The 27,612-nt window shown below is 45.9% G+C and overlaps 1 protein-coding gene across 5 annotated transcripts in view; it reads right to left on the reverse strand.

Moving 5' to 3' along the window:
- Nucleotides 1-27,612, reverse strand: part of ST3GAL3 (ST3 beta-galactoside alpha-2,3-sialyltransferase 3) — a 190,327-nt gene that overhangs the window by 10,996 nt on the left and 151,719 nt on the right. For all 5 annotated transcript variants that reach the window (XM_072868662.1, XM_072868661.1, XM_072868659.1 and 2 more), the window contains 2 exons: nucleotides 17,637-17,783; nucleotides 7,084-7,230 (listed from right to left, as the gene is read on the reverse strand). In XM_072868662.1, coding sequence (XP_072724763.1) covers nucleotides 7,084-7,230; nucleotides 17,637-17,783 — 294 coding nt within the window. The remainder of the gene's footprint in view (nucleotides 1-7,083; nucleotides 7,231-17,636; nucleotides 17,784-27,612) is intronic.

Raw genomic sequence — 27,612 nt, forward strand, 5'->3', positions numbered from 1 at the left:
CCCTTGCTGCAAACATGAATTGCAGATAATTTTTGCACTTTTGACAAAAAAAAAGATCTAAAGTCTATAATGAGTCCACAAGCTCTTCAGCGCATCTGCTTTTGGTAGCCCCTTCTCCTAGGCTACGCCTAAATTCAGAGAGGTCATAGTCTGCACGCGTGTCCCAATTCCACCGAGCACCCCGCCAGCACTGCTGAGTGCCACCCCCAGTCTAGACACAGCCCTGATTATGAAGGTCCCTCCTTTTGGAAGCAACATCTGAGTTATAAGATCCCTTCTGTTGCCTTTCCGTTTAATTTAACCATGAAGGCACTTGATCAAAGGCTATTTCCTTAAATGTCCCTCTGCAAGGTCTTCATGCCTGCTAAAACCAGCTCTGAATGGCCATCAGCTCTTCTTGTGCCCTCAGGGTTGGTGCAAAGAGCTGCGCTAGCTAATGCATCTCGCATTACCTGGGCTCTCCCCTTGACAGTAATACTGGCTGCTACATACACCCGTGACAGTGCAATTTCTGGTGGTACCTTGCACCCCTACAGAGGTCTGTGCTCAATGCTGGGGTCAGCAGCTGGGCTCTAGCACACTGTCTTTTCCTACAGAGATTTTGTCCAAACCCTAATTTGTTTTTTCTCCATTCTATAGCCTTACCTTCCTTACTGTTATTAGTGCACAGTGGTACCCCACGAGTGTTACCATACTTCTGTCCTACTGAAGAAGGCAATACCTGTGCTCTGGTCACAACTGCTATTCCATCAATCTTTTCCAGATTTCTATTACATAGACACACAGTCCTTATGCAGAGGAACAGCATGTGAGGCCTGTCCTTATGCATAGGAACAGCATGTGAGGCCTTCGTTCAGCCAAAACGCTGTCAAACAGGTGGCTTTTAAACAAAGACAAAAATGTATAAACCTCATCAGTCATCACCACCGGCCCCAAGAAAAAGCAGTGCCCTTTCAGAGGTCCCCCTGCCCCAGCCCCTAACCTCCCCCTCCAAAGCTGACCTCCATTTCAGTCTGCACCATTCCTTGTACTCCAATTGCAATTCATCAGCCAGGCTCGAATAGCTGTGTTTTCAGTCTATAAATCACCAGGCTAGACATCTGCCTGGCTTTCAAAGGAGTTTTGTTCTTCTTGTTGGCTACCGCAAACTTTAAGGTACTTGGAGGCCTAAAGCAGCCCAACCACCCCCTCCCAAGCAACTTGCGTTGATTTAAAATGCAAAGGACGGCTTCACAGAGAGCGCCCAGATGATGATAAAGCACTATTGTTTGTGCCTTTATGGGTTGAGACTCCAAACTTGATGTTTGCGGATTATTCCGAGAGGTAGCTGCTGGCGGGGAGAGACAGAGACAAAGCTGTGTGTCACCGCGTGCTGCAGGCCACCTCCCCTGGCCCTTGTGACAGCCCTTACACAGGCTGAATAAGAAGTGTTACAAGATGGTGTCCTCCAGCATCCCACAAAGACCTGCTGGGGAAGTGGAGCCAATGATCAGAAAGAAGCCATCAAAGGCAGTCGCACCACCTCCCCCTCGGGTCAGGCAGCGAGTCACTGAAGTGCCGGGCACAGCTGTATCAAAGGAGCTGACACCTCCAACAACATCGGCGTTGGCGCTTGATCTGCTTCTACAGTGAAAAGGAGACCAGTCAGCAGCTCCACCGCACGACACAAATGCCGCAGATGGGCTCTGGATGGATAAGGGTGGCTTTTAACCACCCATTCTCCATTTGTACCAGCCGCCAGTGTGTGAGGCAGCCTGCAGCCAGCTGCTGAGAAGACAGCTCGGGGTGCTCCCTGTGTTGCGTCCGAGGTGACTCCTTGCTCACGTTCTTGCTCCTGCAAGAAATGACCAGGAGACTGAAGCTCACCTCTGGATCAGGAGGCCGGGGAAGGCTGTGTGCTGCCAGGCTCAGGGCAGAGCACACGGAGGAGGGATGCTGGGACCCAGTCTTGTGCTTCGTTCCCATGATTTAGCACAGCCTCCTGCTCTCTCAGTGTCATCAACTCCTTACGGATATGTTTTTACTATTCTAAACACTGTCACTTCCCCATCCTGAAATAATTTCTGCCTGAAACACTAGCCTGTTTTGCCATTAGCAATGAAGGTCTATTGTAATCCTTATAGGCAGGTTCATTCATTTTTTAATCCAGAAAAGCCTTCACTCTATTTTAAAATTATTCCCTTTTTTCTCACCTCCACTTCCATGTTTCCTTCGCTATGTTCCCAGTGGATCTGACACTTCTACATTAATAGAAGACAGTGATAAAATAGAAGACCTGTGATAAAAATAACACTTTTGTGGAGTGCTTGGGCAGGAAGCATTAAGAGGACCTGAGCAAGAAATAAAAATACAACAAACTATATCAAAATTCAGCTCCAACGGACTTATTGCCACAAAACCAGAAACTAGTGAGTAGACACCTTGGCAAGGACTCAATAATTTTCTGTACAGCATTCATGGAAGCAGCCAAGGGTCGAAAGCTGTTGCAAAGTTATTGGCAATAGGGAAAACAGTAACTGAAGGGAGATGGCACACTTGGAAATTCTGCATTTTGTAAGTTAAAACAAAGAGACAGGACCAGAGCTGAAAAATCACCTGTGAATTTACACAACAGCATGGGATCTACTGGGCAGCAGTCCCCCAGTAACAGACCAGAGAACAGCAGAGTGTCCTCATACCACCCAGAAAACCCCTGCTGAAGTGCAGGCTGGGGACTCTGCACCCCCGGCCACGATGGGGAGAGGAGGAGAGACAAGGGGGGAAGGTGGTGGGCAGCGGAGCTGGGATCGAGGGGTGGTTTTGCACTGATCTTCCAGCTCACAGCCTGGAACTGAAAGCACTGCACCAGCGTGCTTCCAGCTCTCCGGAGCACGCTTATGAACAGAAAAGGGTCTTCTCCACCAGGTCTGCATGGACATACCCAGGGTTGGAGCACACCGAGCTACCCAGGACAGAAGGTATACCCAGGACAGAAGGTAAGGAAGCCATCCAGGACTAAACCGGAGAAATTTACTCCCATGAGCACTCACAAGCACAAGAGAATCCATACGTGTTTTGCAGCCATACTACTGACCAGGGTCCCAAGACCAGGGTCCCAACCCCATGACTGGTTACACCGATGAAGCTCCAGAGCACCTGCCTGCTCACAGAGCCTTTTCCTCTGGGGCAGGAAACGCTGCCCAGCCCTCGGCAGTCCGAGATGCTGGAAGAGGCAGTGGAGGCAGCTGCCTCCTGCGGTAGCAATTGCAGCACAATCTTGGACCTTGAGGGCTTTTACCGCTGCGGGGAAAGCAAAGACTAAGCAAAACTATACACTCGGGATGCCTGTTCTGCCTCTTGGAAATTCAGCCGCCAGTCCCACAGAGCAACAGGAAAAATCACATTCATTTCCACAGAGATTTTATCACCTCAGTCTTGGCATGGGAGAGGCATCTCCGCCCAGCTGTGAGCAAGCGAGTGCATTTTGCTGGCTTTTTTTATGTAATCAGAACAAATTCCTCGGAGATGAGTCACAGGGTTTCGAGGGTGTCCAGAGAGATGTCAAGCAGGCCTCAAGTGTAAATCAGCGACACACCTTGCCGAGAGGACGCACGCTCGTCGGCGGGACCGTTCCCCCCGCGGACACCAGGCAAGGGAAGGGGCTCAATGGATGCTCCCAGGAAGGCTCCCATGAGCCACACACACACGTGTGGCACCTCCAGACCCAGGACGCTGCTGGTGTTTACATTTCCTCTGTAAAGACAGTGATGGTTTCAGGGTGGAGCTGGAGTGCTTCCCTGCAGCTGCTCTCCAGGCTGAAACACTGAAGATTTTCGGTCATCCGGGCTGGAGGAGCCCGGCAGTCAGGGAAAAGATTTGAACTTCAGAAACAGAGGTTCTGCCCCACCAAAGCCTGGTCAAACTGCAGGGGTTTCTGCCTGAGGTGTTTGTTATGGTGGAACAGCTGCACCCCATGGCGATTGTTTCAGTGCTGTGACGTTGCTATGTTAAGCAAACCTTTTCTGCTCCCCTACCCAGGAACGAGTACTCCAGCCTGCATGGGTCTGCAGGCCAGACAGAGGACAAAGACAATACTTGCATAATTTCAAGGCACAGCCTGCTTTAGTGGCTCCTTTAGAGGCTGAAATGTAGAGGAGGACCAGGAAGAACTAGACCTGGACACAATCCTGGAGGTCCAAAGTAACACTGAGGAAAATGCTGTGGATGCTCTTGGGCCTTTTGGTGTCTGAGCAGAACGAACAGACAAAAACGTTGGTGGAGCTTGGCTCTGGGTCAGTCTTCTTTCCCTAGTGCCAAGGGCAATGTTTGGCACAAGGTGCTAATGCTGGGCAGCCTCACAGTTTGCAAACCACATGCAGGTCTCTCCGAGCAGCGTGTGCAGGGCGCTTCCAGTCCAGACTGGGGCAAATCTCCATTTGTGTGTTCTTTGAGGGCAACTGCAGAAGACACAACCAACTATCATGTCCCTCACCTTTCAACTTCACCCTCAGGTGACTAACAATTACCAGCTACCATTAATATTAAATGGGAAAGACAGAAATGCAATCCTCTCTCTGCTCTTCACATTCCACAATATCACAAGCAATTTGTCATACTGGGAGGGGCAGAGGCAGGAGGAGCATTAATTATTGATACTCGGGAACAGATGGCTTTTCTTGTACCAGGGCAGCAAAATGTAAGAGGAGCCTGTGGGTGAGGATGTGAGGATTAGATGGGCAGACACATATCAGATAATTAGCCTTCAAGTGGAACAGGAACCTTCCTCCTAGAACCAGCTCCGCTGGCCTGCAGAGCTCTCATCAACAGCCCCGGCTGCAGAAACAAATCCACTGACATCTGAATTAGTGAGGCTTCACCAGAACCTTTCAACGCTCCCTCACCTCCGTGCAGAACATCCTGGACACGATGACTGACAGCTTCCAGACAGCAGAAGCCTGACAAACCAGGCACCAACTGGTCTCTCTAGGAGACCCTACTGGTTGCATTTCACATCTCCATCCTCATCTACTGCCCTGTACCATGCAAGGTTTATTCCTGAGACCACATATGGTGTTCAAGGGTGACTCCCTCCTGTCTTCCACCGGCTTCTGCATCCCACTCAGGGTGCTGACCTCCAGAATCAAAGATCCAAGTGATCTGAACCGGCGACTTCAACCAGAGACTCTATCATCCAACTCTTCTTGCCAACTTTTCCCATTGATCAATGTAAGATCAAGAGCAAGACGACTTCATTCTTGTCAGCTCCTATGTAGGTGTCCTTGAGGTCAGAGACACCTACCAGGCTGCAGAACAGGCTTGGCACAGGACACCTGCTGTGAGTGTCCCCGTGTCCAAGAGCAGACTGTGGGACTGACATCCTTATGAGACAGGAGGAACAACTGGGCAAGAGTGATTCTCCACCAAAGGCAGCCGATTCACCAGAGTGGACACAGTGGCACCACAGAGATGAAAGCTTTTCCTGAAACTTTCATGAACAGTCTCTGTACCCACTGCTGGAGCCAGACTTCTGCATCCATTTTCACTCTGGTGTAGTCGTGTCTTTGCTGGAAGACTAAGGAACCAGCTGTACTGACTCAGACCTGGGCCTGGGTAGCCCAGGGTCCTGTCCCAGGCAGTGGTTACAAGCAGACGCCCAGCGAAGAGTCAGAACGGGGCAAGCCAATGGTGATACCTTCTCTACTACTGCAAGAATGATATTCCTCAGCTATTTTCCGCTCGGGGATTTCACAAGCCAGACACCACCTCTGTACATAGTGACTCAATTCAGTTTTCCTCTCTGGACGTACCCCTTAAATCCTGTAAATGGGCACTCACTTTCCCAGCCAGGGCAGATTAGATCCATGGTTATTCCATTCAGCAAGGCAGACCTTCTTGCTACCTCCACAGGCCCAGAAGGTACCTCAGGACCACAGTGTCCAGTCCCTTGATATATTGGAGACCTCCTCACGGTCTTTTCCCAAACTCAGTTTGTTCTCTTGGCCTCTGCTGAGAGGTTGCTCTAAAGCCTCATTACTCTGATAATTAGACACACTCTTCTCATTTCTCAAGCTGACTAATCACTGATTTCTAATTCCTCTCAGTCTGCCTAGGGTCATGCGGCCTGCAGCCTGTGAGAGTCCTAAGATACGTACAATCTTGTGATTTGGAAAAACACAACTTTCCACCTTCCCTCCTGGCCTGGATCAACAGCAAAGTGCTCGAGGTGAACAAAGGCCAAGTGCCAGGAGACAGCTACTGTCCACGAACAATACAACTCTTCACAAAGTGGAGTAGGATGGAGAAAGTTTCCCTACCTAGGAGCCAGTGAAGAGGGGGAAGCAATCTTAGAAAGACCTGGGCCACATCTGTGCTAGGAAAGATTGAGCTCTACCAAAAAAGCAGCAAACCCTCCCGCTATAGAAGCTTTGACCAGTGTCCAGGTTTGCTCTAGTTTGGTACAGGAAATGGACAGATCTGAAAGAGCATCTTTATACTGCTGCATTATACCAACACAAGAGCTTTTGTTCCGCTAAATATGCTGTTCATCTCACTGTGATAGTACCAGAAAATGTTTCTAATGTAGATCCGGCTTATAAAGAGCAGTCTCCACAGAGCCGTGATGTGTTTACACTAGCTAACTGCTGCTGCACAGTCAGCTGAGAGCTAACATGCACGGGCTAATCTCACCTCCCCCACATTTCACAGGGGCTGAGGAGGGGATCATCTAGCAAAAGAAGCCTAGGGATTAGAGAGCAATACAATGGATCAAAAAGCAGGAGGAGGCCACATCTTTTCAACCCCAGAGCAGAATTGCTCCCTTTCACCCTACTCGAGTGAACATTTATGTGAACCTTTTCCCTGCTGCTCCAAGAAGGAATCACATTTTATACACATTCCAGAGAACTTTTCCCAGCAGAAATAACCATTTTTAATACACATTGCGCTTGGGAGAATGTCTAGAATTTTACAGGCAAATGCATGGGCGGAGCTGTGTTTTGACCCATACAGGAAAGCTGTAAGTTGACATCACCATCCCAGTCCGGCTCTGGAGTCGGGGCGGTCGGCGGGCTTGGGAGGAAGATGTGCTCAGCAGGAGCTCCCTACCTCTTTGATGGCAGACATCTTGATGTTCTCATAGTAGTGCAGCGGTGCATTGGGTGAACTCATGTCATAGCCAAACCCAGCTACCGCCACCTCATCACAGTTGTGGAGCGCCATGGTTATTGCTACGCTTCCCAAGGTGGGGATGTTCTGAGAGGAGAGAAAGCAGGAATGGAAGTCATTAGCAGGTTGCCATTTCTATAATCAAAGATTTCCTCTTACTGTCTCTGCTCACAAGGGCACGGCTGCTACTAAGCAGAAAATCAGGAACAGGGTATTTGGCTATATCTGCACATCAGCTGCCCAATGCCAGCTTGTGGGGTCAACAGCCTCCCAGCTTGTAAAGAAAATCATATGTTAGCCAGCTTCCTGCAAAGCATCTAGCACAAAAGCAGTGGCTCTTGCTTGAGGCTCTATGACCTGACTCCCCAGGGGAGTATTGCAGGGCAGAGGGATTAATGCAAATGGTCACACTCCCCTTCCACAACTTTGCTGTCTTGAGAACAGGGCAGCAGACGAGCTGGAGTGGATACGTTAGTTTTCTGAAATTAAAACAGATGTAGATACTGGCTTACAATTCTGTGCACATTACTGGCTTCCAGCTAGGCTAAGGAGGAATACTTATCCTAAACGGGCCACCACACAGGAGCAGAAGTGAGGAACAGTACAAATTCTTTATTTTACTGATAGCAAAAGCACTTTAAGGAGGCTGTTAAAGAGCTCTGGGAGATGGAGAGGAGATCAGGCAGAGCCAGTCGGCAGCATGCACTGAGACCCCTTCCTTTGCTCAGGGGCACCCCCACAGCAAAGGGCACTCTGGCCTGTGCCGTAGCCTTCCTAGCCACAGCATACTGGGAAGACGAGGAGCAGTGGGAAGCCAGTCAGAGATGGGTGCTAGCACTCTGAGCAGGGACACCCCAACTGCCCCCTCCCATCTGCTGACCTGCCATTTGCACCAAAGTCCAGCCTCAGCCCTTCCCATTTCATCTGCCTTCCGCCGAGGCCCTGTGACAGCGGTGCTGTACGGCTGCAACTCCTCTTGTGCGTTCAGATGAACACGACCGCTGTGATAGACGAGCGTTTCCGGTGTAAAACCCCAGCTCACAGACTTTTCTAGCTCCCCTTTAGCCAGATGAATCCAGAGGTAGCTTTATCCCAGGGGCTAGGGAGAGGCTGAGAAATCCTCCCACATATCTTCATTTGTAAAGCGTCCAACAGCAGCCTTATCAAAAGTATCATGAATTCAGAGGAAATGCTCAGACAGTCACCAAGGGTGACAGCCTCTTAGCTGAGATGTAGAAACCAACCACACGCTTATGTTCTGCATTTAAAATGGTTTACCCTGAACCGGTAAGCAATGCTATTGCATTTCACCTGATGTTCGTAACAGACTGGGAACACAATGTTTTGACTTTCTGCCTCTCATTCAAAGGAACCAGCTTTTGGCAGCACACTACTTTGCTCACTTTTGATTGCCTGACCAGTCCCAAGACCAACATTTTCTAAGCAAAGAATGCTACCTGTACCCTAGTTGAGATGTGCAGAGCTGGGAGCACAACCCACGTGCTATGGAGAACTCCACTACAGTGCACTGGAATTACACTAATCTGAAGACAAATGTGCAAAAACTGCTTATGGCTAAATCAGTGAGACATTAAATTCAAACATTTGCAGTGCAACTGTAAGAGTGCACATCCAAAATGAAAAGACCTTACGACGTCCTCCTGTGCCAGCTCTAGATGTTAGGAAAAACAGCAGAGTCATTTTGTTCTCGCTGCTTAATTTCAATTCATACTCACCACAAACAATATTGTTTTTATTCTGGTTACTTTAGTTAATTGTTAATTCATTGGTAGACATAAAATATCCAGGAGGGTTTTTTAAAAAATTGGGAAAAGTTTGTTAGGGAAGGATAAGAAAATTCCCTTGAATTTCAAAATATGCAAGAACATTCTGTCTTCCCAGGCATGGCAGTTCAAATTCAGATATTCTCAGCTTTATGTTTGACATAGGAGATGACATTCGGATGTCGCTGGCATTGCATCAGCTGGTAACTTGACTTGCCACAAAACCCCTTCCCTCAGCTGAGCCGTAGTTACAGTGTCCAAAACATAGTGAGTAAATGGTTATGTCCTTGAGAATGTGTCATTGTTGGGAATAAGATGGTGTTAACACAACCCACACTTGCACTGGGCCCATTCCCACGGTACAGCTCAAGGGAGACACAGGGTCTTTGCCTGGAGGGAATTTCACTGGCCAAGTTAACATTTAAGAGCTAACTTTCTAATGTGAGTCTTACAAACCACAGAGAATTAATCATACTACCCAACCTTATGGGAGGACTGCCAAACCACCATAACTTTCTTTCAAGCATATTCTTATTTCTGTTTGGAGAATAACAGATTACAGAAATCAAAAGTGAACTTTCCTTTGGTCACCAAATATCTGCCTGACTTTTTTCTACGTGTAATACCTCCAATGGCCTTTATGGAAAAATAGGAGATAATTTTCTCATCTGCTTCTGTTCTTCAGTAGTTCCTGACATGCCAGTATCTCAGTACTGCCTGCTCCTCTCTCAAAAATCATTAAAATACCAAAGACTACCAAAGACTTCCTAACCTCTCAGATTGTAGTAGATGTATCTGGTTTGGTCCCTAGAACTATCAGAAAATCACATGGTGTTCTTAGCAAAATAGTTTTGTGTTACCCTAAAATCACATTCAGAAACTGATGATCTGATGGCAGTTTTTGATTAAATTATGCCTTATTGATGTTAGCACCCTCCAATACTATGGTAGCTACAACCTAGTGTGCATGTCCCCCCTGAAGACAGAGATCTGCAGCCATTCACACCTTCACTGCTGAGATACAGCCTCATGTCCCACTGCTGCAGTCAGAACCCTGTGGGCTAGAGAGGACCACCTAGAAAATACTGTAAAAATTATTATCCCTGCTATTCACTGAGGGCAGTAACTGTTAGGGCAGCACGGGGGTGCTTGCAGAGCCCACCCTTAGTAAACGGCATGGATAACAGCACCTGCTAAGAGAAGAACATGAGTATAAACAGTATGTGCACCCACATGCGCCTGGATCAAAGACACATAACTGGGCATTTGCTCCAAACCGCTTGTGTCAAAGAAGAAGCAACCATCAGACAGATTAAACAGTAACCGGGGAATTAGAGAGGCTTGGAAAAAAAGGAGCCAGCTTGAACAGAGGCATAAAAGAAGCATGATTGCCGGTTAAGTACATGCCATTAGTAAGTTAATATAGTGCTTTGGTCCTGATTTGGTTTAAACTATAGAAACTGAGCAGTTTTCTCCTGTGACAGCATGCTGAGCTTCTGCTGCTCCTTCCCTCTGTTGAAAATGAAGCACTGGCTCATGTCCAGCTTGTGGCACGGGAAAGAGAAGGCCCTGTAGGATCTAGGGATGTGTCCCAGGCTGTGCTGCAGAGAAGCTAACTCAGCAGCGTTCTCCAGGTCCAGGGGAAAGGGCTCTCCTCTCCTCTCAGCAGAGGAGTGGCAAATGAGAGGGGACATGTATCAGAGAGAGGAAATGGTTATAATTATTCTCTGGCTCCATCTACACAGCTTCCAAGCTCTCCTGATTGTACACAGGCATATAAATTCATTTGCTGCTAAGCTCTAATCTGGACCTAATGAACCACGTACAACCTTCGGGACAAGCTGGAGGACAGGATGTTCCAAAAGAAATTAGGCATCATGGATGTGGCTGTGCCAAACATGGCTTGCTATGCCCTGCACAATGCGTCAGTGCTATCTTGCCACACACACCCTTGTGCCGTGCCCCAAAAACATACCAAAGCAACCACCACACCTCTTGCGTTGAGTTATGAAAGTAAAACCCTCTCAAACAACTGAGCAGGCCTCTTGTTATTCCAGGCCATTGCTAAGGAAAAAAACCCAAATCCCAACATCCTGCCCCAGGAATATTAATTTGGGGTTGGACCAGCTTAGAGCCTGTCTTCCTGCTCATGGCTCTCTATGTGCCTGGGTATTCCTGTACCACCAAGCAATGCTGCTTTCAACCAAACGGTTGAAGAACGGCAGCCCAACAGTGGCCAGTGCCGAGGCAGGAGCCTCCTGGGATGCCTCCCAGCCGCACAAAGACTGGCCAGTGCAGGCTAGGCCATGGCATGGGGCTGCCTGGAGTGGCCCAGCAGGACTGCTGCTCCACATGTGGCCATGATGAGTTTCTGACCTGCACTGGCGCCCACCAGTCAGGGAGAGCTGGGAATGGCAAGACCCCAGAAAGCATTGGCAGTCCTCTCCCCCTGCCAGTTCTCTGCCACAAGCCTTGAACTTGGGCTTGCAAGCTCTGTACCCCATACTGTGTCTCGTAGGTTTCCGTCCCAGCTGGGGCCCATGATGGGTACCAGGTTCAGCATCTCCTCTCCAGCACTGGTAAACAACTGCAAGGGCAACCTCCCTGGATAACGTGGCCTGAACTCACAGTCCACATTTCCAAGCCTGGCCTGCTTGCCTAAGCCCAAACATCTGGAAAATGTAATATCTAATATAATGCTCCCTAGGGATCAGCCCTTTGCCTGGTCCCATTTGAGAGAACGCAGCACACTGACAGAGGAGCCAGAGACGACACCAAAAGGCCATCTGACAAACAGAAGCAGCAAACACAGCAGTGGTGAGTGACATGTCACCGCAGCAGTGCTGGGCAAAGGCTGCCTGTGCATCCAGAGTGTGGCTCCTTCCAGGGGGCCGCTGGCACATGTCCTCCATGGCTGAGGTGAGCACATGCATGGTGGATCCTGGGTGAGCAAAGCAGAAGGACAAGAGAGGCAAAGACCTCTGGTCTTGTGCTGCATCAGGGATCACTGTAAGCTCTGTGTGGTGCAAACGCAGCCAGTTTGCACCACCAGGTCAGGGGACCAGAAATGCCTTTAGCAGCACAGACAGATATAGGACAGGTTCTCCTAACTGCTCCTACACTGTTCTCTGCTGCAAAGGCTTCCCCTCAAGACATTGCTGTTTCATCTTCCATTGGTCCCTCTGAAGAGGCTTTAAAGACTGACTTTTACTCACACAAGAAAAGAAGCCAGTCAGCAGAAATGAACACCAGCCCTCCTTTGGACTTAATGGAGGCTGAGCATCACCTCGGGGGCTTGCGCTGGAGATCCAGTGCCGGCAACTGAACCAGGGGACCGTAACTGCTCTTTGCTTGGTGCATGTGAAAAGCTCTCACTGCTTTTCATTCCATGCCCGGGTCATTCCTGTGTCACTGCCTGCTGGACTGGAAGGAAATGACTGCTGTAAATCTGTTTTTAGAAATATTTGACTCCCTTAATACGTTAAATGAATTCCAGTTATTTATGGGATTTTACTTAGCTCAGGGTAAGACATATTGGATTGTTCAGACTATTCCAATTGTTACCTTTTTCACTAAAAGGGTAAGCATTGCTAAAGAATAAATATTTTTAGAATACAGATCAATATTATATATTAATAAATAAAATATATCGATTCATTAATAGATTAATATATCAATTAATTTATTATTAATTAATTTTATTGAAAAATTGCTCACCCAGGAAAAATTGCTACCTTAGTTTTATCAGTTACAGGCCTGGTCACCTAACAGCAATAAAGTCAAAACAAAAGAAATACAAAGCAAAACTATAACAGCCATCACATGCTATACACAACAGTCACTGTATTTTCTTTTTGTTCATTTATGTTTGCATAGGAACAACCCCAAACCTACTCTTTGCTTTCCTTAGCTAGCAAGTTTGGAAATACAGCATAAAAAGCAATTTAGCATCACTTATTGTGAGCAGAGAAGTACCTGCAGAGTGGTCCCTGTCACAGGGGCTCACAACCCACAGTGCTGCTCCCACAGCCACCTCCATCCATGCACAGAATCAGCTGCAATATTGGGCTTCAAAAGACAAAGCAGAGCATCTCCAACACTATTCCTTCACGTCCCCTAGCTATCCCTTGCTGTAAGCAGGAGAGAGCCTCCAGAACTGGTGGTCTGCAGCAGAGCAAAAGGGAAGGGCCAGAGGCCTGTTGCTGGAGACATGACAAGCTAGCTGCCCAGCAGGTTTCCATTCTGCCATTTAATTGCTGAGCTCCTATACAACTTAGCCCAAATCAAATATCTTTGACCACGTCTAACCTGATGCACAAGCTCCGATTCACCATTTGCTGTAGAGCAGATTCCTGTGCAACGCAGGGAGTATTTCTTAAGGACCTAACAATTTAACAGAGGGCAAGCAAGGGCATGACGTTACTACACGCTAACTGCTCTGTGGTAACCACATATATGCTTCACCCTATGCTAAATGGGAGTTCATGGCCTAGTCTTTCACTGAAAAGTAAACTCCCTTCAGTTACTTTGCATCTATCATGCAGAAGCACGTGGTTAGGCATTTACCAAGAAGCGGCTGGTATGCATTTACCTGCTACGCTGTAATGGCTTGTCTGAGTGTCCATTCCGCAGCAGTTCATGGACTGATCGCACTGCAGTGGTAATGGATTGAACAGTCCAGTCCACGAAGCAGATGTGCTGTCTTGCAAACCCAAAGCTTAACAATGACATTAAGTCTCTATATTTAACTGACTGCAGCTGCAGTGGCCCTTCACCTGTTCCTCTACCTGCCTTAGAAGATGCCATCAGAGTGCAAAAAAAGGAGAAGCATGCAACTGGCTTTCCAGACTGCTCTGCTCCTGCCACCCCCCACCTCTCTCCTGCTCCATAAAGACCCAACAGGTCCCAAGACATGGCCTTCACACAGTGACAGTCCAGCAAGAACAGCCCAGGAGACAAAGCTTGCTGACACCAGGGCAAGCCAGTACTAATGAGAGAAAGGGTCATCATGACCGGCCAGGGGAGCTGAAAAGCTGCCTAAGGAGCAAAGGGTCACCACTGGCATCTCCAGAAAGGCTGCCTGCCCACAGGCAAAACCACGTAACAGCAGAGAGAAGCCCTGAGGCAGGACGTGCTAACACTCCAGCATCAGAGGTTAATTCCGGAGTGCATGAGGGCTGTCAGCACTCTGCAGAGGTGCTAATCCATGGCCGGGTGCCTGATGCAGCCTGCTAACACCTCCTGCACATGGCTCCTCCTTCTCCAAGTTGGTGCTGAGGCTGGGTGAAGTCCAGAGGAGGATGCTTTATCTAAGAGGTCTATAGATTCAGCCATTTCCAGCACACGAACAAACCAAAGGCTTACAGTTTTGGGCAGCAGAACTTAATCTCATAAAAAGTTAAATCATAAGCAGTTCCACGGATGCACAGCGCCAGCGGAGAGAGAGAAACAAACACCACAGTCTGCACTGGAGTCCTCAGAGTCCTGATAATTTGTGTAATCTGAAATGTTCTCCTGGCCACCTCACACCATGCTCAGGGCTCCCAGAGGAGCCAGAAAGCCACTGCTCCAATGGCCCTGAGTGCTACTGAGTGCACAGGACTATGCACTACACAGCAAAAAGCGCCATGGCAATAACCATCCCTAGTGTCGTACATGCAACAGGCAATGACGCCTCTGAACGTCATACTTGTCCCCCAGTAAGCTGTCTGCAGTCTAAGGTAGGTTATTGCATGCCTGAATTACCAGCTGCAATACCAGTGATGTCTGGTTTCAAGCCCAAAACACCTGTATACACAGAACTTCCACCTAAACATAAATCACATACATACACCTTTGGCTAGTGAGACAGCCAAGCCTGCACCCCACTCCTTAAGAGGATTCTTTAATCAGAGAGAGGATCTTTACTAGCTCGTTTCTTTCATGCTAAACCATCTTCAGGCATTAACATTTAATTTTCCCCAGACATTGATAGGATCCTAAACTAAAGTTTTTCTTTATCAGCAGCTTATCCCAAGAAAAGAGAAGTCCACATGTAGTAGGAAACACCTCTCCCTCTTCTTAAGACTTCAGTAAATGGACTGAGGAAACTCCTGAAAAGCTTTACTGGTCCCAGAGAGTAGTCACTCCCTGTTCATTGTAGGTGACCAGTTTTGCTCCTTGCTCACACTTTCAGCTACTAATGCCACAAGTGCAATCAAAATGCACATCTGAGTTTTACCCCCCCCACTATCCTCCAGAACCATCTGGCCCAAATTATATTATCAAAGCAGGGGATGTTACTACATTCACCCTTTATTGAATCCTGGGAAAAACGCTTTGAGATCAGCCCCAAACTATTTTACTAGCTCTCCTCAACCTTGCTGAAAAAGCCCCCAAATTACAAAGTTAATTGGCAGCACATTGTTACCATATGTGGTGTGCAAGAGAAGCACTGAAGTTTATTTAGGCATCAGAACCACAGAAGAGTGGAATATTACTGCTCTTTATGAGGATTTCGTGTTGGCCTTGATTACTAAGGCATCCCCAGCCTTGATCCTCCTGTGTGTAGCCTGCCCAACATACCACAGCACACTGCAGCATGAGGGCACCCATCTGCCCCCATCCCGGTTCCTCAGGAGAAACTCAGGACACATACTGTTCGCTGTGCTTTTGCTTACTAGACCTCAGCATTTTCCTTTTCCATCTTCATATGCTTCTTTCTTGAGTAAAGTTTTCCAGGCTGTCTCGCATCTCTAAAGCGTGACCCCGAACCCAACCAGCTATGCTCTGCGGCTGCTGGGTCACACCGACTCTCATGGAGCAATTCTCCTTGCTCTAGCTGCCTCACTCGTATTGCTGGATCTCTCTCAAATCTTTAATGAGAGTTGGATTCTTGGTCTACAGGCTCTGATTTTCACTCTTCCCATTTAAACTCTCAGTGAAAAAAGGTCTGTAGCAAATTTGTATCACCAGGACCCTACTCAAACTCTTCTTCCCTCGTTACACTGGCAGCAGTAGCTTCTGTTGGAGCCTTTGCACTGATGCAGCAGCATTCACTAAAGCGTGAAGTCCCAGCAGCTCCGTGACAGCAGTCCATAGTTGATGTCTGCAGTAAATGTGTACCCAGAGGCTAGAAATGTTCTCTCTCTGTTTTTAAACTCTGACAGAATCACTGTATTAGAGAGTCCTTGCACAGACAGCACAGGATATACTAACGTCCCAGCCCCACAGATGCACCTGCAGAGCTCCTGTTGCTCCATCTGAAGGAATGAACTACAATTTACACAATCTAGCAGGGGTCATGGGCAAAGACTGCTTGCCTTAAAGCTCCATAAACTATTTTTAAATGCTCAAATGGACTTCCATGAAGTGAAACATCAGGTTTCAATTAAGATGCCTTCATTTCCCAATCTGATGTGTGTTAAACAACCTATCAAAACCTCATAAACTTCAGTTCACAGCATTTTCATTTCCGGATTCTCTCTTCTCCTCTCAGCTTAAGTAATATCTTGTGTATTAAAATAATGTGTTCAAAAATAAAAACAAATCTGGAGAAAATAAAGGCAAAAGTCTGATGATTTCTGTCCTTTGCTGGGGCAGCAGTCCTGATTTTCTGGAAGACAAATCAAGACCACATCCTTTCAAGGGTAAGTTCTGGAGAATGCAGAGAGGTGAAGTAAGTTAATTCCTAGCTGACGGGAATATTTGGGATAAGATATCTTCAGTGCACAGAGTAAAAATCCAGTGCTTCCGGAACAGCTTCTGTACATACATAACAGCAATGCATTTTACAAAAGACCCATTCTGTGTGGCTGAATCTCTCTGCACATCTTGCACACTGCATTTTAAGAAGTGAATTTCTTATCTGCAGGCACCCACCCCTCTGATCTGCACAAAACAAATGTCTCTAATATTTTTGAAGACAGCATGGAAAATGAGGCACTATTCTGTCTGGTCCAAATCCATGCTGCGACATGGCAAATCTCCTGTACTGATCACAATGGAAGGACAATGCCAGGGGCAGAGCAAGCAGACCTTGGCCAGCAAAACTGCTTCTCTCTGGGTTTGTCAGCTGTGCTAATGTGCCCAAAAATGTCACGTGTGGTCTCTATCGACAACTATATCACACGTGTACATGAGTAATTTATCTACCCAAGTAATACTTTCTCTAATGGTTGATATATTAGGTAGAGCAAATATAAATAGGTTCCGAGGACAGAGTTGCAGTGTGAGATAATCCAGAAAATGCAAGTGACCACCTGCTCCACACTAACACTCCAAAAAGCTGCACTGGGGGTGAGATACACGAGAACGACCATGAAGGTATTTTGTTAATAACTATGACCTAAACCTGTGTTTTGCATTGTTTTCCTTTGTAAGCTTTTATATATAAAATTTGTTGCTGTAAGATCAGAATTTCTCCCCAAAGGCCTCATAAAACAAACCTTTACCCTCTTTTACTATAAGCCTGGGATGCAATTTTACAGTTGCTTTCAAGGCACTGCTGAAATGTTGATGATCCCCCACAAAATCCTCAGTGTGTTCCAAGGAAGGATCTTGCCTTGGCCTGAAGGAGGCTGAGCGTTGCCACCATAACAGAGCCAAAGTCCCTTCCCTTCAATGTCCAACAGTGGAGGCCCAAAGGAAAAGTAAGAACAGCGTAAGCCTACTCTGCTGCTTGGTCTCTCGTCCTTCCCCGTGGTTTTGCTTGCTTCACTTTATACCTACCCCTCTGCCCATCAGGCCATTGTTGAAAGGCAGTCCGATGAAGCTGAAAGCTGCCTCCTGGATGAAGTAGGGATTCAGGATACGTATCTCATGAGGTTCTCTCGGGACACGGGTTGCCACTGACTTCCAAAAGCCATCAGAGGCACTCTGGTAACAAAAAAAAAGAAAAAAAAAAAGGAAAGATAAAGCAACAAACACAATTATATACAAAAGATAGCAGATTGCTATTATTCTTTAAAAATAATAATGAAAATGCACTACTGGCAGCAGTTCCCGCTGTCCCTGCTCACTGCCACAAGGCACTAGTATAAGGTTGTAGTGGGGGGTGCATCCTGGAGGGGTGACAGCAGCACGTGCAGATGCACCTGAGCTAGTCTGGACGATAAATGTGAGGAAGACAGAGAGGCCTGGGCTTCAGCACAAATGACCCCCTCCCTGGTGCCATCTTTTCACTCTAATTGGCACTTCAGCTAGTTTGGTTAATGGCTTAAGCATTCCAGCACACGCTGTGATCGCTCCCACCTGCCTCCAAGGGGATGTACCCTTGGATAGCAAATGCTTTTAAGAACATTCAAAGAGCTAAAAATGACCGTACAGCTCTACTTCCAGTGTGAGCTACATGCTTCCCACTTTATCCTAGATTTATCCTCTTCTTTTAGGTTTCATGTGAATTAAGCGGTAAGCTTATAAAGGTGCCATCTCGTCTTGTGAAGAGTCATGCATGTTCATGGTACAAGAGAAAAAACAACTAAGTATGTCCATTATGTTTACCCAGTAGATTGTTTTTTAATTAAAGCCTTCACCCTGCAAACATGAGAGAACACTGGCCTTGAATGCTGCTGCCCTGCTAGGCAGCCCTGCCTAGAGAGGGGCTCGTGCCTCTCTGCCACATTACTTTATATCATTGCTCCTGCTGGGCCAGATGTTAGTGGGTATAGCATGTACTGCCCTCAAAATAACCAGAGGCTCTGCGTTCACAGGACTTACAGAACAATTATGTTCTAACGTTTCATTTCTGTTTGGGTTAAAAATTCAGAGCAAGGCACAGGGAGGATGGCAGGAATTTTAAAATCTGCTAGCCAACAGCTCTGGCAGGGTAATCTGATTAATACCTCCTTCTCGCAGCACTGAGCCATCTTCCTGTAATCTCCATGACAAGCAATGGAAGTAGACATTACACTCTACATAAAAAGCATGTGCTTTGGAAGTCATTATTTACACCAGTTTTGGGTTGCTTGCAGCTTAACAGTGACTTTACAGTTGCTTTCAAGGCACTGCTGAAAATGTTGATGATCCCCTGCAAAATCCTCAGGAGCCTCCCCTGCCCAGTAGTGATTACCCCTGTAGTTATCGATGGTAATTCTGCCACAGCTGATGCCTGCTGCGTTTCACACACTGCTTGCACTGCGCATGGCTCCTGTGAGCTCTCACGCCACGTGGTGCTAAACACCTTCCAGAGGCTTCTTTATGGAACAATCCCGTGGTTACCTTTAGCTGCTGAATTTCAGATCCTGAAGAATGAAACTTTGGTAGATGGCTCTTGCTACAGAAGGCATTAACACAGCAAACTTGATGAGGATGCACGCTGTTATCCAAACCAACAGTCTAAGAAGGCAAATGCCATTGCTATCCTGTTTTAGATCCCACGTGCCCCCTCAAAGCTGCCCAAACATAATACACTTTTGCTGACCAGGGCAAGGATCCTGTGAGCTTAAGTTCACATTTTGACAATGGCAAAGTGTTCTCAGGACCCTAAATGGAAAAAAATCCTAGTTAACTCATGTTCTTTCATCATAGTTGAATTAGAAAAAATGCCTGCTGTCAAAGCGGTCTAACACTTTCCATTATAATATGACATTTTCAGCCACTGAGTGATCCCACCATTTAAAAAAATACTAGAAAAAAAAAATCAACTTTACAAATGTTAATAAAGTCCAACATCCATTTGACCAAGGGATTTGAGGGATTTGGTATGTCAGCTGAGTTTTGCTTCCTTGTGAAAATTCATTAAAAATTGGATAAATATTAAACCTTTGGAATTTCCTAAAGGCACATGTAAAGCAGGGGCCTTTCAGTTCCAGGGAAGGAGGGGAAAAAAAATTAAATAAAAAAAAAAATCACAGATTCCACTTGCATTAAGCACACTCCAGGTCTCACAGAAAGGAAGATGATAAACAAAAATCTTGAACAGCTACTCATTCAGTGAAACCATCTTATCATGGGTTTAAGCAGGCACACCCTGGAAAAATAGCATGTGACCTTGAAACTAAAATAAATTTATAAGTTCAATTATGGCTTCACGTGCAACTCTAAACATGGCATTGCCTAAATTTTGCAAACAATTCAAACCAAAGGTCTGCAAGCTATTTAAAGTGGACAAAAGCCGCCTTTTGTTTGGACTCACACTCCATAGGAGATTCTACAGAATTTCTGGGATTTAAGTAGGTTTTACATAGCTTTTACATTACACACGAAACATTAAAGAGAAAAGAAAAAGAAGAAAGATTACAAACATTTGAGACTTTTATTCTTTGCTGCTGCTTGAGCTGTTCAGAAACAGATAACTACACATATTGCAGCTGCCCGTTTTCCCAGGGCTGTGTGAACCGCTAGGACCTCAGCTAGTTCAATGCCAGTGCAAAATAAATGTGGACCCTATCCCTAGCTGGGAATACAACCTGTCCACTTTGGTCCCTTCTGTGTGGCTGCTTCTCCTGTCATTCATCCAGACTACTTCCCTAAGCATTTTCCTCAGCTATCACACTGCTCTGAATTTGCTCTGGTTTCTCTCGGTCTCTTTTCTATTTGCTCTGTGTTCTTCCCTGTAACTTTTCGGGGCAGTTCTCCTGAGATTATTATTGAGGGACCTCTGGGGTAATCTTTCATTTTGGTGTGTTTTCCCTCTGTAGTTTCTAAAACAATTGTAGGGAGAAACGTGGAGTCTCAGCAGACGGCTCTCGTACTTCCACCTATACAGCAGGCAAAGCCCCGTATAGGGCTAAAGAACTAAAACCTGTTTTCCTGGCTTACAGTTACTGAAATTCTCAGCTTTGTGGTTTGGCTCTACAAACCCTGTAGTTTTGAGCTACATCTCAAGCCTTGTGGTTTTGTTCTGCAGCTCGTCACTGGCAAGCTACAAAACGCAGCACCACCACCACTGCAAGCCCCGGGAGGCTGCTCCCCTGACGCAACCCCCTCAGGGGCTGCGGCGTCAGGAGCGCAGCCCCTTCCAAGGCTCCGTGCTACCCCTGATGCTCGGCCGCGGGCCGCCGCTACGCCTGCTGTGGATGTCCAGTCTGATTGGACACAGATGTTCAGCGAGGTTTCCAAAGCAATTACTTCCCGTCAGGGAACGCTGTCCCTTTTTAGGCTGGGAGGAGACAGGCAGCCACCCGAGCAGCAGCAGGCACTGGGAGGGAAGGCACGCTTTTCCTGCCAGATTCGGGAGCTCAGCCTCGCAGTTGAGGTTGGGGGCATCCCCTGTGCTCCGCTACAGTGACTAAGCCTGCAGTGCTTGAGGGTGGGCCTCTGAAGATGCAGTATCTCCCTTCCTGATTATCCTAATGATAATCACTCAGAAAGCGAGTCCGAAAACTGCTTCGGCAATGTTCCCGCAGTACCTCATCACCTCCTGCCATCGAGGTGGAAACCATAGGGTCCAGGCTGGAAATCAGGTTTCCCCGTGTGAAGTTCCCACCTTTATTATTTGTTGGTACTACTGTGCACCTGGAGCCTCAGTCGCGGATCAGCGTTCACGGTGCCAAGGGCTGCCAAAAAGAGCTTATAGTATAAGCATAAAGAAACTAGCACCACAGAGAGGCAGACAGGAAAACATGACTGAAAAGCAAGTCTCTGAGGGCCACAGCATTTTTAAGCAATCTTGGAGTATTTTCAAAGTTGTCTAATTGTGAAGGACACCACAAAAGGCTTTAGAGGAGACTATTTAAAAAGTAGAAAGAATTTAGATGGGCCAGGGCTTTCAAGCCAGTCTCTTGTACAGCTCTCATCCAGGGAGAGAAGCAGAAATACCCCCTCTAGAGATACCACTCCAGGAATAAACAGGTATAGACATGACAGACCAGAGATGGCAGGTTATGAGGAAGAGATAAAAAATGGCAGGGCTCACCTAATAGCTACAGGGACAAGACAATCCAGCTATAATTCCTCATTCTGCCCATTTGCAGAACACTGAAGGGTAATAGGGACAGCTGGTTGTAAGCTATTTTTGTCTCCATTCAGTTTTCCATCTCCTGTTCTCAGATTTACCAAGGCGAATCACAACATATGCTAAAATAAAATGTGGAAACTCGGAGCCTTAGCCAAGAAGCACACCTCAATAGAAGATACAAACAGCTAGAAGCAGGCTGAGCCTCCCAGAATAACAACATTTCTAATATACTAAGCAAAATGAGGGGTAATGCTATTGCATCCTGATGACATGGATGCTGCCTCTTCTGTACCTCTGTGAGACTGCTGGATTTAGGAGTACAAGCAGCATTGCTCTGCAAAACTTCTAAGTCTGTTGGGAAGGGGACAGGGAGATTGCAAAGGTCAGCTAAGCACAACAGAGAGTTGCATAAAGTCTAGGTATGCAATACTCTGCTGCAAAGCAACAAGAAAGATGAAAAGACTGGAGAGAGAACCTGTGGTAAACGGAGGTTATTGCTCTTTCAAACTCTGATAACACCAGAAATGGAGAGGAAGAAGGGCATGAGGGGAAGAAAAAGCTGGGGGATGACATATCAGTCACAAGACCTCACTGTGCCTGGGAGCACATAGTTCACTGGGATCTCTGCCCCCACCTAGGCTGGAATGTGGTTTATTCTATACCCATCATCCACACGCACTCACTGTCACACAAACACGGGGTACAGCAGGATCACTGCAATCCATCTGCAGAATGGTTTCTGGAAGGTTTGGAAGGTTTCTGCTCAGGCATGACTGGATTAGATGTGGAAGATGTGTTTCCACTAGAAAATAACCATCTTATCAGCCAACGCTGCATTTTTCAGCAGTCAAGTAGACATGGAGGCCTAGAAAATGCTCTTCTACAAGTGGTAATATAAATGAAGTTGCATCATTTGCACCGATTATCAAAGCAACAAGGAATTTTTAGCAACAAGAACAGAGGTGCTGAGAGCCTGCAGTCTGGGTTGATAGTCAACTGCCAGATCCACTAGCCCACACTTCAAATATATTTACCCAGCCTTCTCAAAGTGATGGAGAACCCCTCACCACCCTCTGTACATGGCTCCGATGGTCAGCACTTGTTCTGAATTTCCCTATCTTCAGTTTCTAAAGCCTAGACATGCTCTAGAGTGTAGAGCATTTTATTCCACTCTTATCTGCCCCACTGAAAAGCTCTTACTCTGCCTGAAGCAGGAACACTGCAGACTGTGCTCAAGCCTTTCCCTCATCTTCTCCTTGTCCCACTGCCAAAAGAGATGCAGCTCTTGGACTATCCAACAATATGATAGTTCTAATCTTCTATAATTTCTGTTTCTTCTCTCCGAATACCATCCCACTGACCAAGTCTAAAATCAAATGGTTGTAATTTCTCAGGCCATTCCCCTGTCGGTATTCCCCATCTCCCAACAGCCTCACATCACCCAAGAGAACTCCTGAAAGGTTGTAAACACCCCAAATTTAGCTCTTACTAATACTTCTCAGTGTGAAACCCAAACACATTTTCTACCCACTGTTTTCAATGGCAAAGAGCAGCAAAGCATGATGGAGACAAAAGCATCTCTTAATACATGGTACTACTAGAGCCTTTTTTTTTAAAGCAAAAATCTAACTATGCTTCTTCACTGGTACACTTGAGCTGATAATACTTCACTACATTGGCTAGAGATTAGTTTCTTTAGGTTTGATAACCAGGTTGAAAACCACAAGAAAAGGGAAACTTAATTCCAAGTAGTGGTTGCGGACCTTAAACTTTGTGCTAGACATATAAACTATATGGCACCCTGGCTACACAAGAAACTGAAAGCCGCCCTGTCCACAGACACCAGCTCAGAAAGCAGCGACCTCAAAGGTGACAAAAGCCAGCTGGGACGTGAGGGTGGCACTGGCGTGTTACACACCAGGTCAGTCTGCTAAAACATAGCAATGTGCTCTTTCCCATGGCTGTCAGTAGCAAGTTTCTGCCCTGTTTACCTGCAAGCATATATTACGAATAAGCAGAAAAGCATATACAAATGGGCCTACTGAATTTCAAACTCCATTTGACCTACATAACTTCCAGTGCTACAGCTAACCTACAGACAGACATGGGCCTCCTGTGTTGCTGGTCTAATATGAACCATCATCTTCCGATTCACAGGACTAGGCAGCAGGAGGCCAAGACCAGCTCTAAAGAGTCAGGAGAGCAAATTTATTTTTATGCTATGGTTTAAGTGCAAAGGAATTCCTTTTTCTTAATGTATTTCTATGGTTTTATCCATGTAACTGAGAGCAAAATATGGTTCACAGTTGTAAGATAACAAAACGCTGTTGAAAAAGAGATTGTCCTGTGAAAAAAATGAAACTTGGAACATGTCAGATGAGCTGCAGGAAAACCTGAAGATTATTCTGATGAATACTGTGTTTCACAAGTCAAAGTATAAATGATAGCTCACATACAGTGTGTCAGAAGACGTGTTTGCACTATGTGCAAACAGGGTGATGGATAGACTGTACTACACACTTTTGTTCAAAATGTAAGCTGGATTTTGAGCCAAAATTTGAAGAAATATTGCTGTTTTGAAATAACTTAGGAAAGACAGAAGTTTTTAGTAGAAGGAATGGATGTTGATAATTTATGCTTCTGTTGTGGTTTTTTGTCTGTGAATAATAATAATAATAATCCTTCGATGAAAAAATATCTAAAGTAGTACAGTTTCAGAAAAATCCCAAAGAAGAACAGGCCCTATAATATCACCATTATTTACAGGCTATTTTATTCCCATAAGAGATGAGCCCCTTTATTTTGCTATTATTTTTATGACATAGTTTATGGCATGTCATACTCATATAACATCTATTAAAAGAATACCATGGCTGAAAGGCCAAATCCACATGTTAGTAAGTGCTGAAGTAGGACAACAGCCCTGCAACTTCAGAGCTTCAGCTCAGGATTTCTGTTGTGAACAGTGAATTTCTAATTTTCCCACAAGATTTTTCCTATATCGCCATATATCTAAGTGTTTTACAAAAAAATACTTTCATATTTAGAGCATCTCTGCAATCTTTGGCATGTATTATACCATTTTACAGGGGAGAAAACAGACAAAGACGAATGCCCACAGTTTCCATTGCCTCCTGATGCTCTATTCAGACACCTTAAGCTGAATTTTCAGAACATTTGTTAAGTTCACAGTACAACTCCATTGACTTTGCTGCTGCTGAACAACCAGCTCTCCTGCTGAACACCCAGCTCTCCTGCATATCTGCCCCACAAGACTTAAATGTGTTTGGGGGCAATTCTGATCTAACCAGCATCACATCACTTAAAGGCTAAACCACCTCCTGAAGAGGAACACTCAGTGTCTGTAATCGGGAGACCATTCTTTCTCCTCTCCTTTCCTCTCTCCTATCCACAACATGTTCTACAGCTTCTGCAACTACTCATACCAAGGCTGAATGTCTTGCATTACAGAAATTATTCTAAATCTCAGTCTTCCCTCTCCACTAGATAGACAGCTGTGTTCTAAAAGAGCCAGGATGTAATTATGTAATTAAGGATAACATCTGCACAGGAGAACTGAATTAATGTTGAAAATGCAATGTTATTTTTTTGCTTTTCCTAACTTCTGGCAGCTTGATTTTCAGAACCATAAAGCTCTTTAAAAAGTCCTAAAGGGTAACTTAATATGTTAAAAAAAAAAAAAAATCAACTCAAGAAAAAAATCCACCAAAAATAAAATAAACTCAAGAAAAACTCCACCAAATGGAGCAATTAAACCCAGGGCTTTAGGGAAGGAAGGAGCGATCAAATATCTGGGAAAGGACGGCAACTGTCAGTTGGATGGCAGCAGACATCAGAAGAGATTAGAAGATGACAATTTTAGGAAGAAATTGTCTCAAGATAAAGCAGGATGGTGAAGCAATCCCAGAAAGGATGTCCTACTAAGTGCAACGACAAGCTCCAGTAAGCTGTTGTATTCTAGATCAGCTGTTGGAGGAGAAAAGATGCACCCTCTTATAGGGCTCCTGAACTATTGACACCTAACAAACCTGCAAGTGTTTGAGGAGCTGGTTTAAACCCTTCCTTTCTCTGCTGTCCCCAGTACCCATCACCCTTCAACCTCCAATACTCCTGCTCTTGCCATGCACCAGACCAGGCTACTGCTCCTTCACGTTGCCCAGGTGGCTGGCAGGAGGAGAGGGGGCTCCTGAGAGCCCAGGAGAGATTCCCTGCTCCCAGGTCCGTTGTCCATGCCCCAGTCTCTTTGTGGAGAAGCAATTGAAGGGAAAATCCTACTTGGTTCTTACATCTCTGGAGATGCTGCATCCCGACTAGCCGTACGGGGAGGGCACCTGGCCAGCGCGGGCAGGGCAGGGGAGCCCTGGGAGGACAGACCGTGCCCCACGCAGGCAGCGCTGCGCTGCCAGGTCCAACAGCCCCCCTGGAACATCAGACCGAGCCGTGGGATTTCGCAGAACAGCAGGAGCCACAGCAGGCTGCCATGGTAACACAGCCTCACCGATTCCCAGCCGCTGCCCTGAAGAATTAGAGAATCTCAGCAAAAGAGGGTGGGAGACTGTTTTTTATTATTTTTTTAAACAGGGATAAAACTGCATTTTCAGTAGCCTCATCCTGAGAGCCAGCTAAGTTATTTTAGCTGAACCTTCCAGCTGTGCCAAACATGTGGCATGGAAAAAGATCAGCTCAAAGATGACAGTGTAATAAAATGATAGAACATTTTCCCCGTTGCTTATAACAGAAAACATAAGGTGATCCCAACTATAAGCACAGCTACCTGCTCCACTAACAAGAGTGTGCCTGCACAAAAAAAAAAAAAAAAATTAAAAAATTTAAAAAAGCTGTCTTTGCAGGCTTTGGTGACAAAGCATGAGGGCATCCCAGGGCGTCTAAGGACACCCATCAGCACAGTCTTTTTTAGGGAGCTGAACTGGTTCATGAGTTTGAATACAAACAACAACTCATTAAATAACACATATTTAGACTAAACTCTTGGCACATTACAATAAAAAAACCTAAAGGATCACCACAGGAAGAATTATGGCCTAGAAACCCTCATCGCTTTCCAAAGTTATCTTAAAGTGAGTCTCTAGGGAAATTTTTACATTGTTTTTACAGCAAGAGTACACAGAAAATCTGCCTTCTCCTATTTTGGCATCTTTGCTGAAACAAGAAGCCAAATAATTTGTATGTTCACTGAGTGTTCATATAGAATATATACAAATTATTCAGCATCCTTTAGGAGGAGAAAGCAGAAAGGTCAAAATAACAAGAGGCTGGGAAGCTGCCAAGAAGTTGCTGCCCTACTTTATTTTCTAGACTTGCATTAATAATAGGTGCTTTACAAAAGAAGATTTTTTAAGTAACTTTATTTAATATTCTGAAAAAATGAGAATTTAAATAAACTGTAATCCCAACAGAACATTTACATTTAAGAGTTTTTTCCAAATAGTCAAAGTCCTGATTGCCTGGGCCAGGCTCGGTATTTTCTGGACTTGTCAGCTGTGGGCAAAGTTCATTCTTGGAAAATGACCAGAACACAACTGATGGCCCGGCTGAGAAAAACTTCCAAGTAGACCTACCAAAAGACTTGTGCACCCAACAGCTTGGCCATTTTCCTTCCATTTTATGTCTCTGATTAAAAAGATAAATAAAAAATAAAATACTAACACTTTTACAAACCTGGTCTTAATTAAGAGAAGAAACACCTTTAGACACCCCCCGTAAATTTGCAACTGTAAGAATACAAATACTACAAAAAAATGTGAGGTCTTCCCAGAATCTCTCTTG

Source organism: Ciconia boyciana, chromosome 7 (assembly GCF_034638445.1).
Source record: "Ciconia boyciana chromosome 7, ASM3463844v1, whole genome shotgun sequence".
In the NCBI taxonomy this organism is placed as follows: domain Eukaryota; kingdom Metazoa; phylum Chordata; class Aves; order Ciconiiformes; family Ciconiidae; genus Ciconia; species Ciconia boyciana.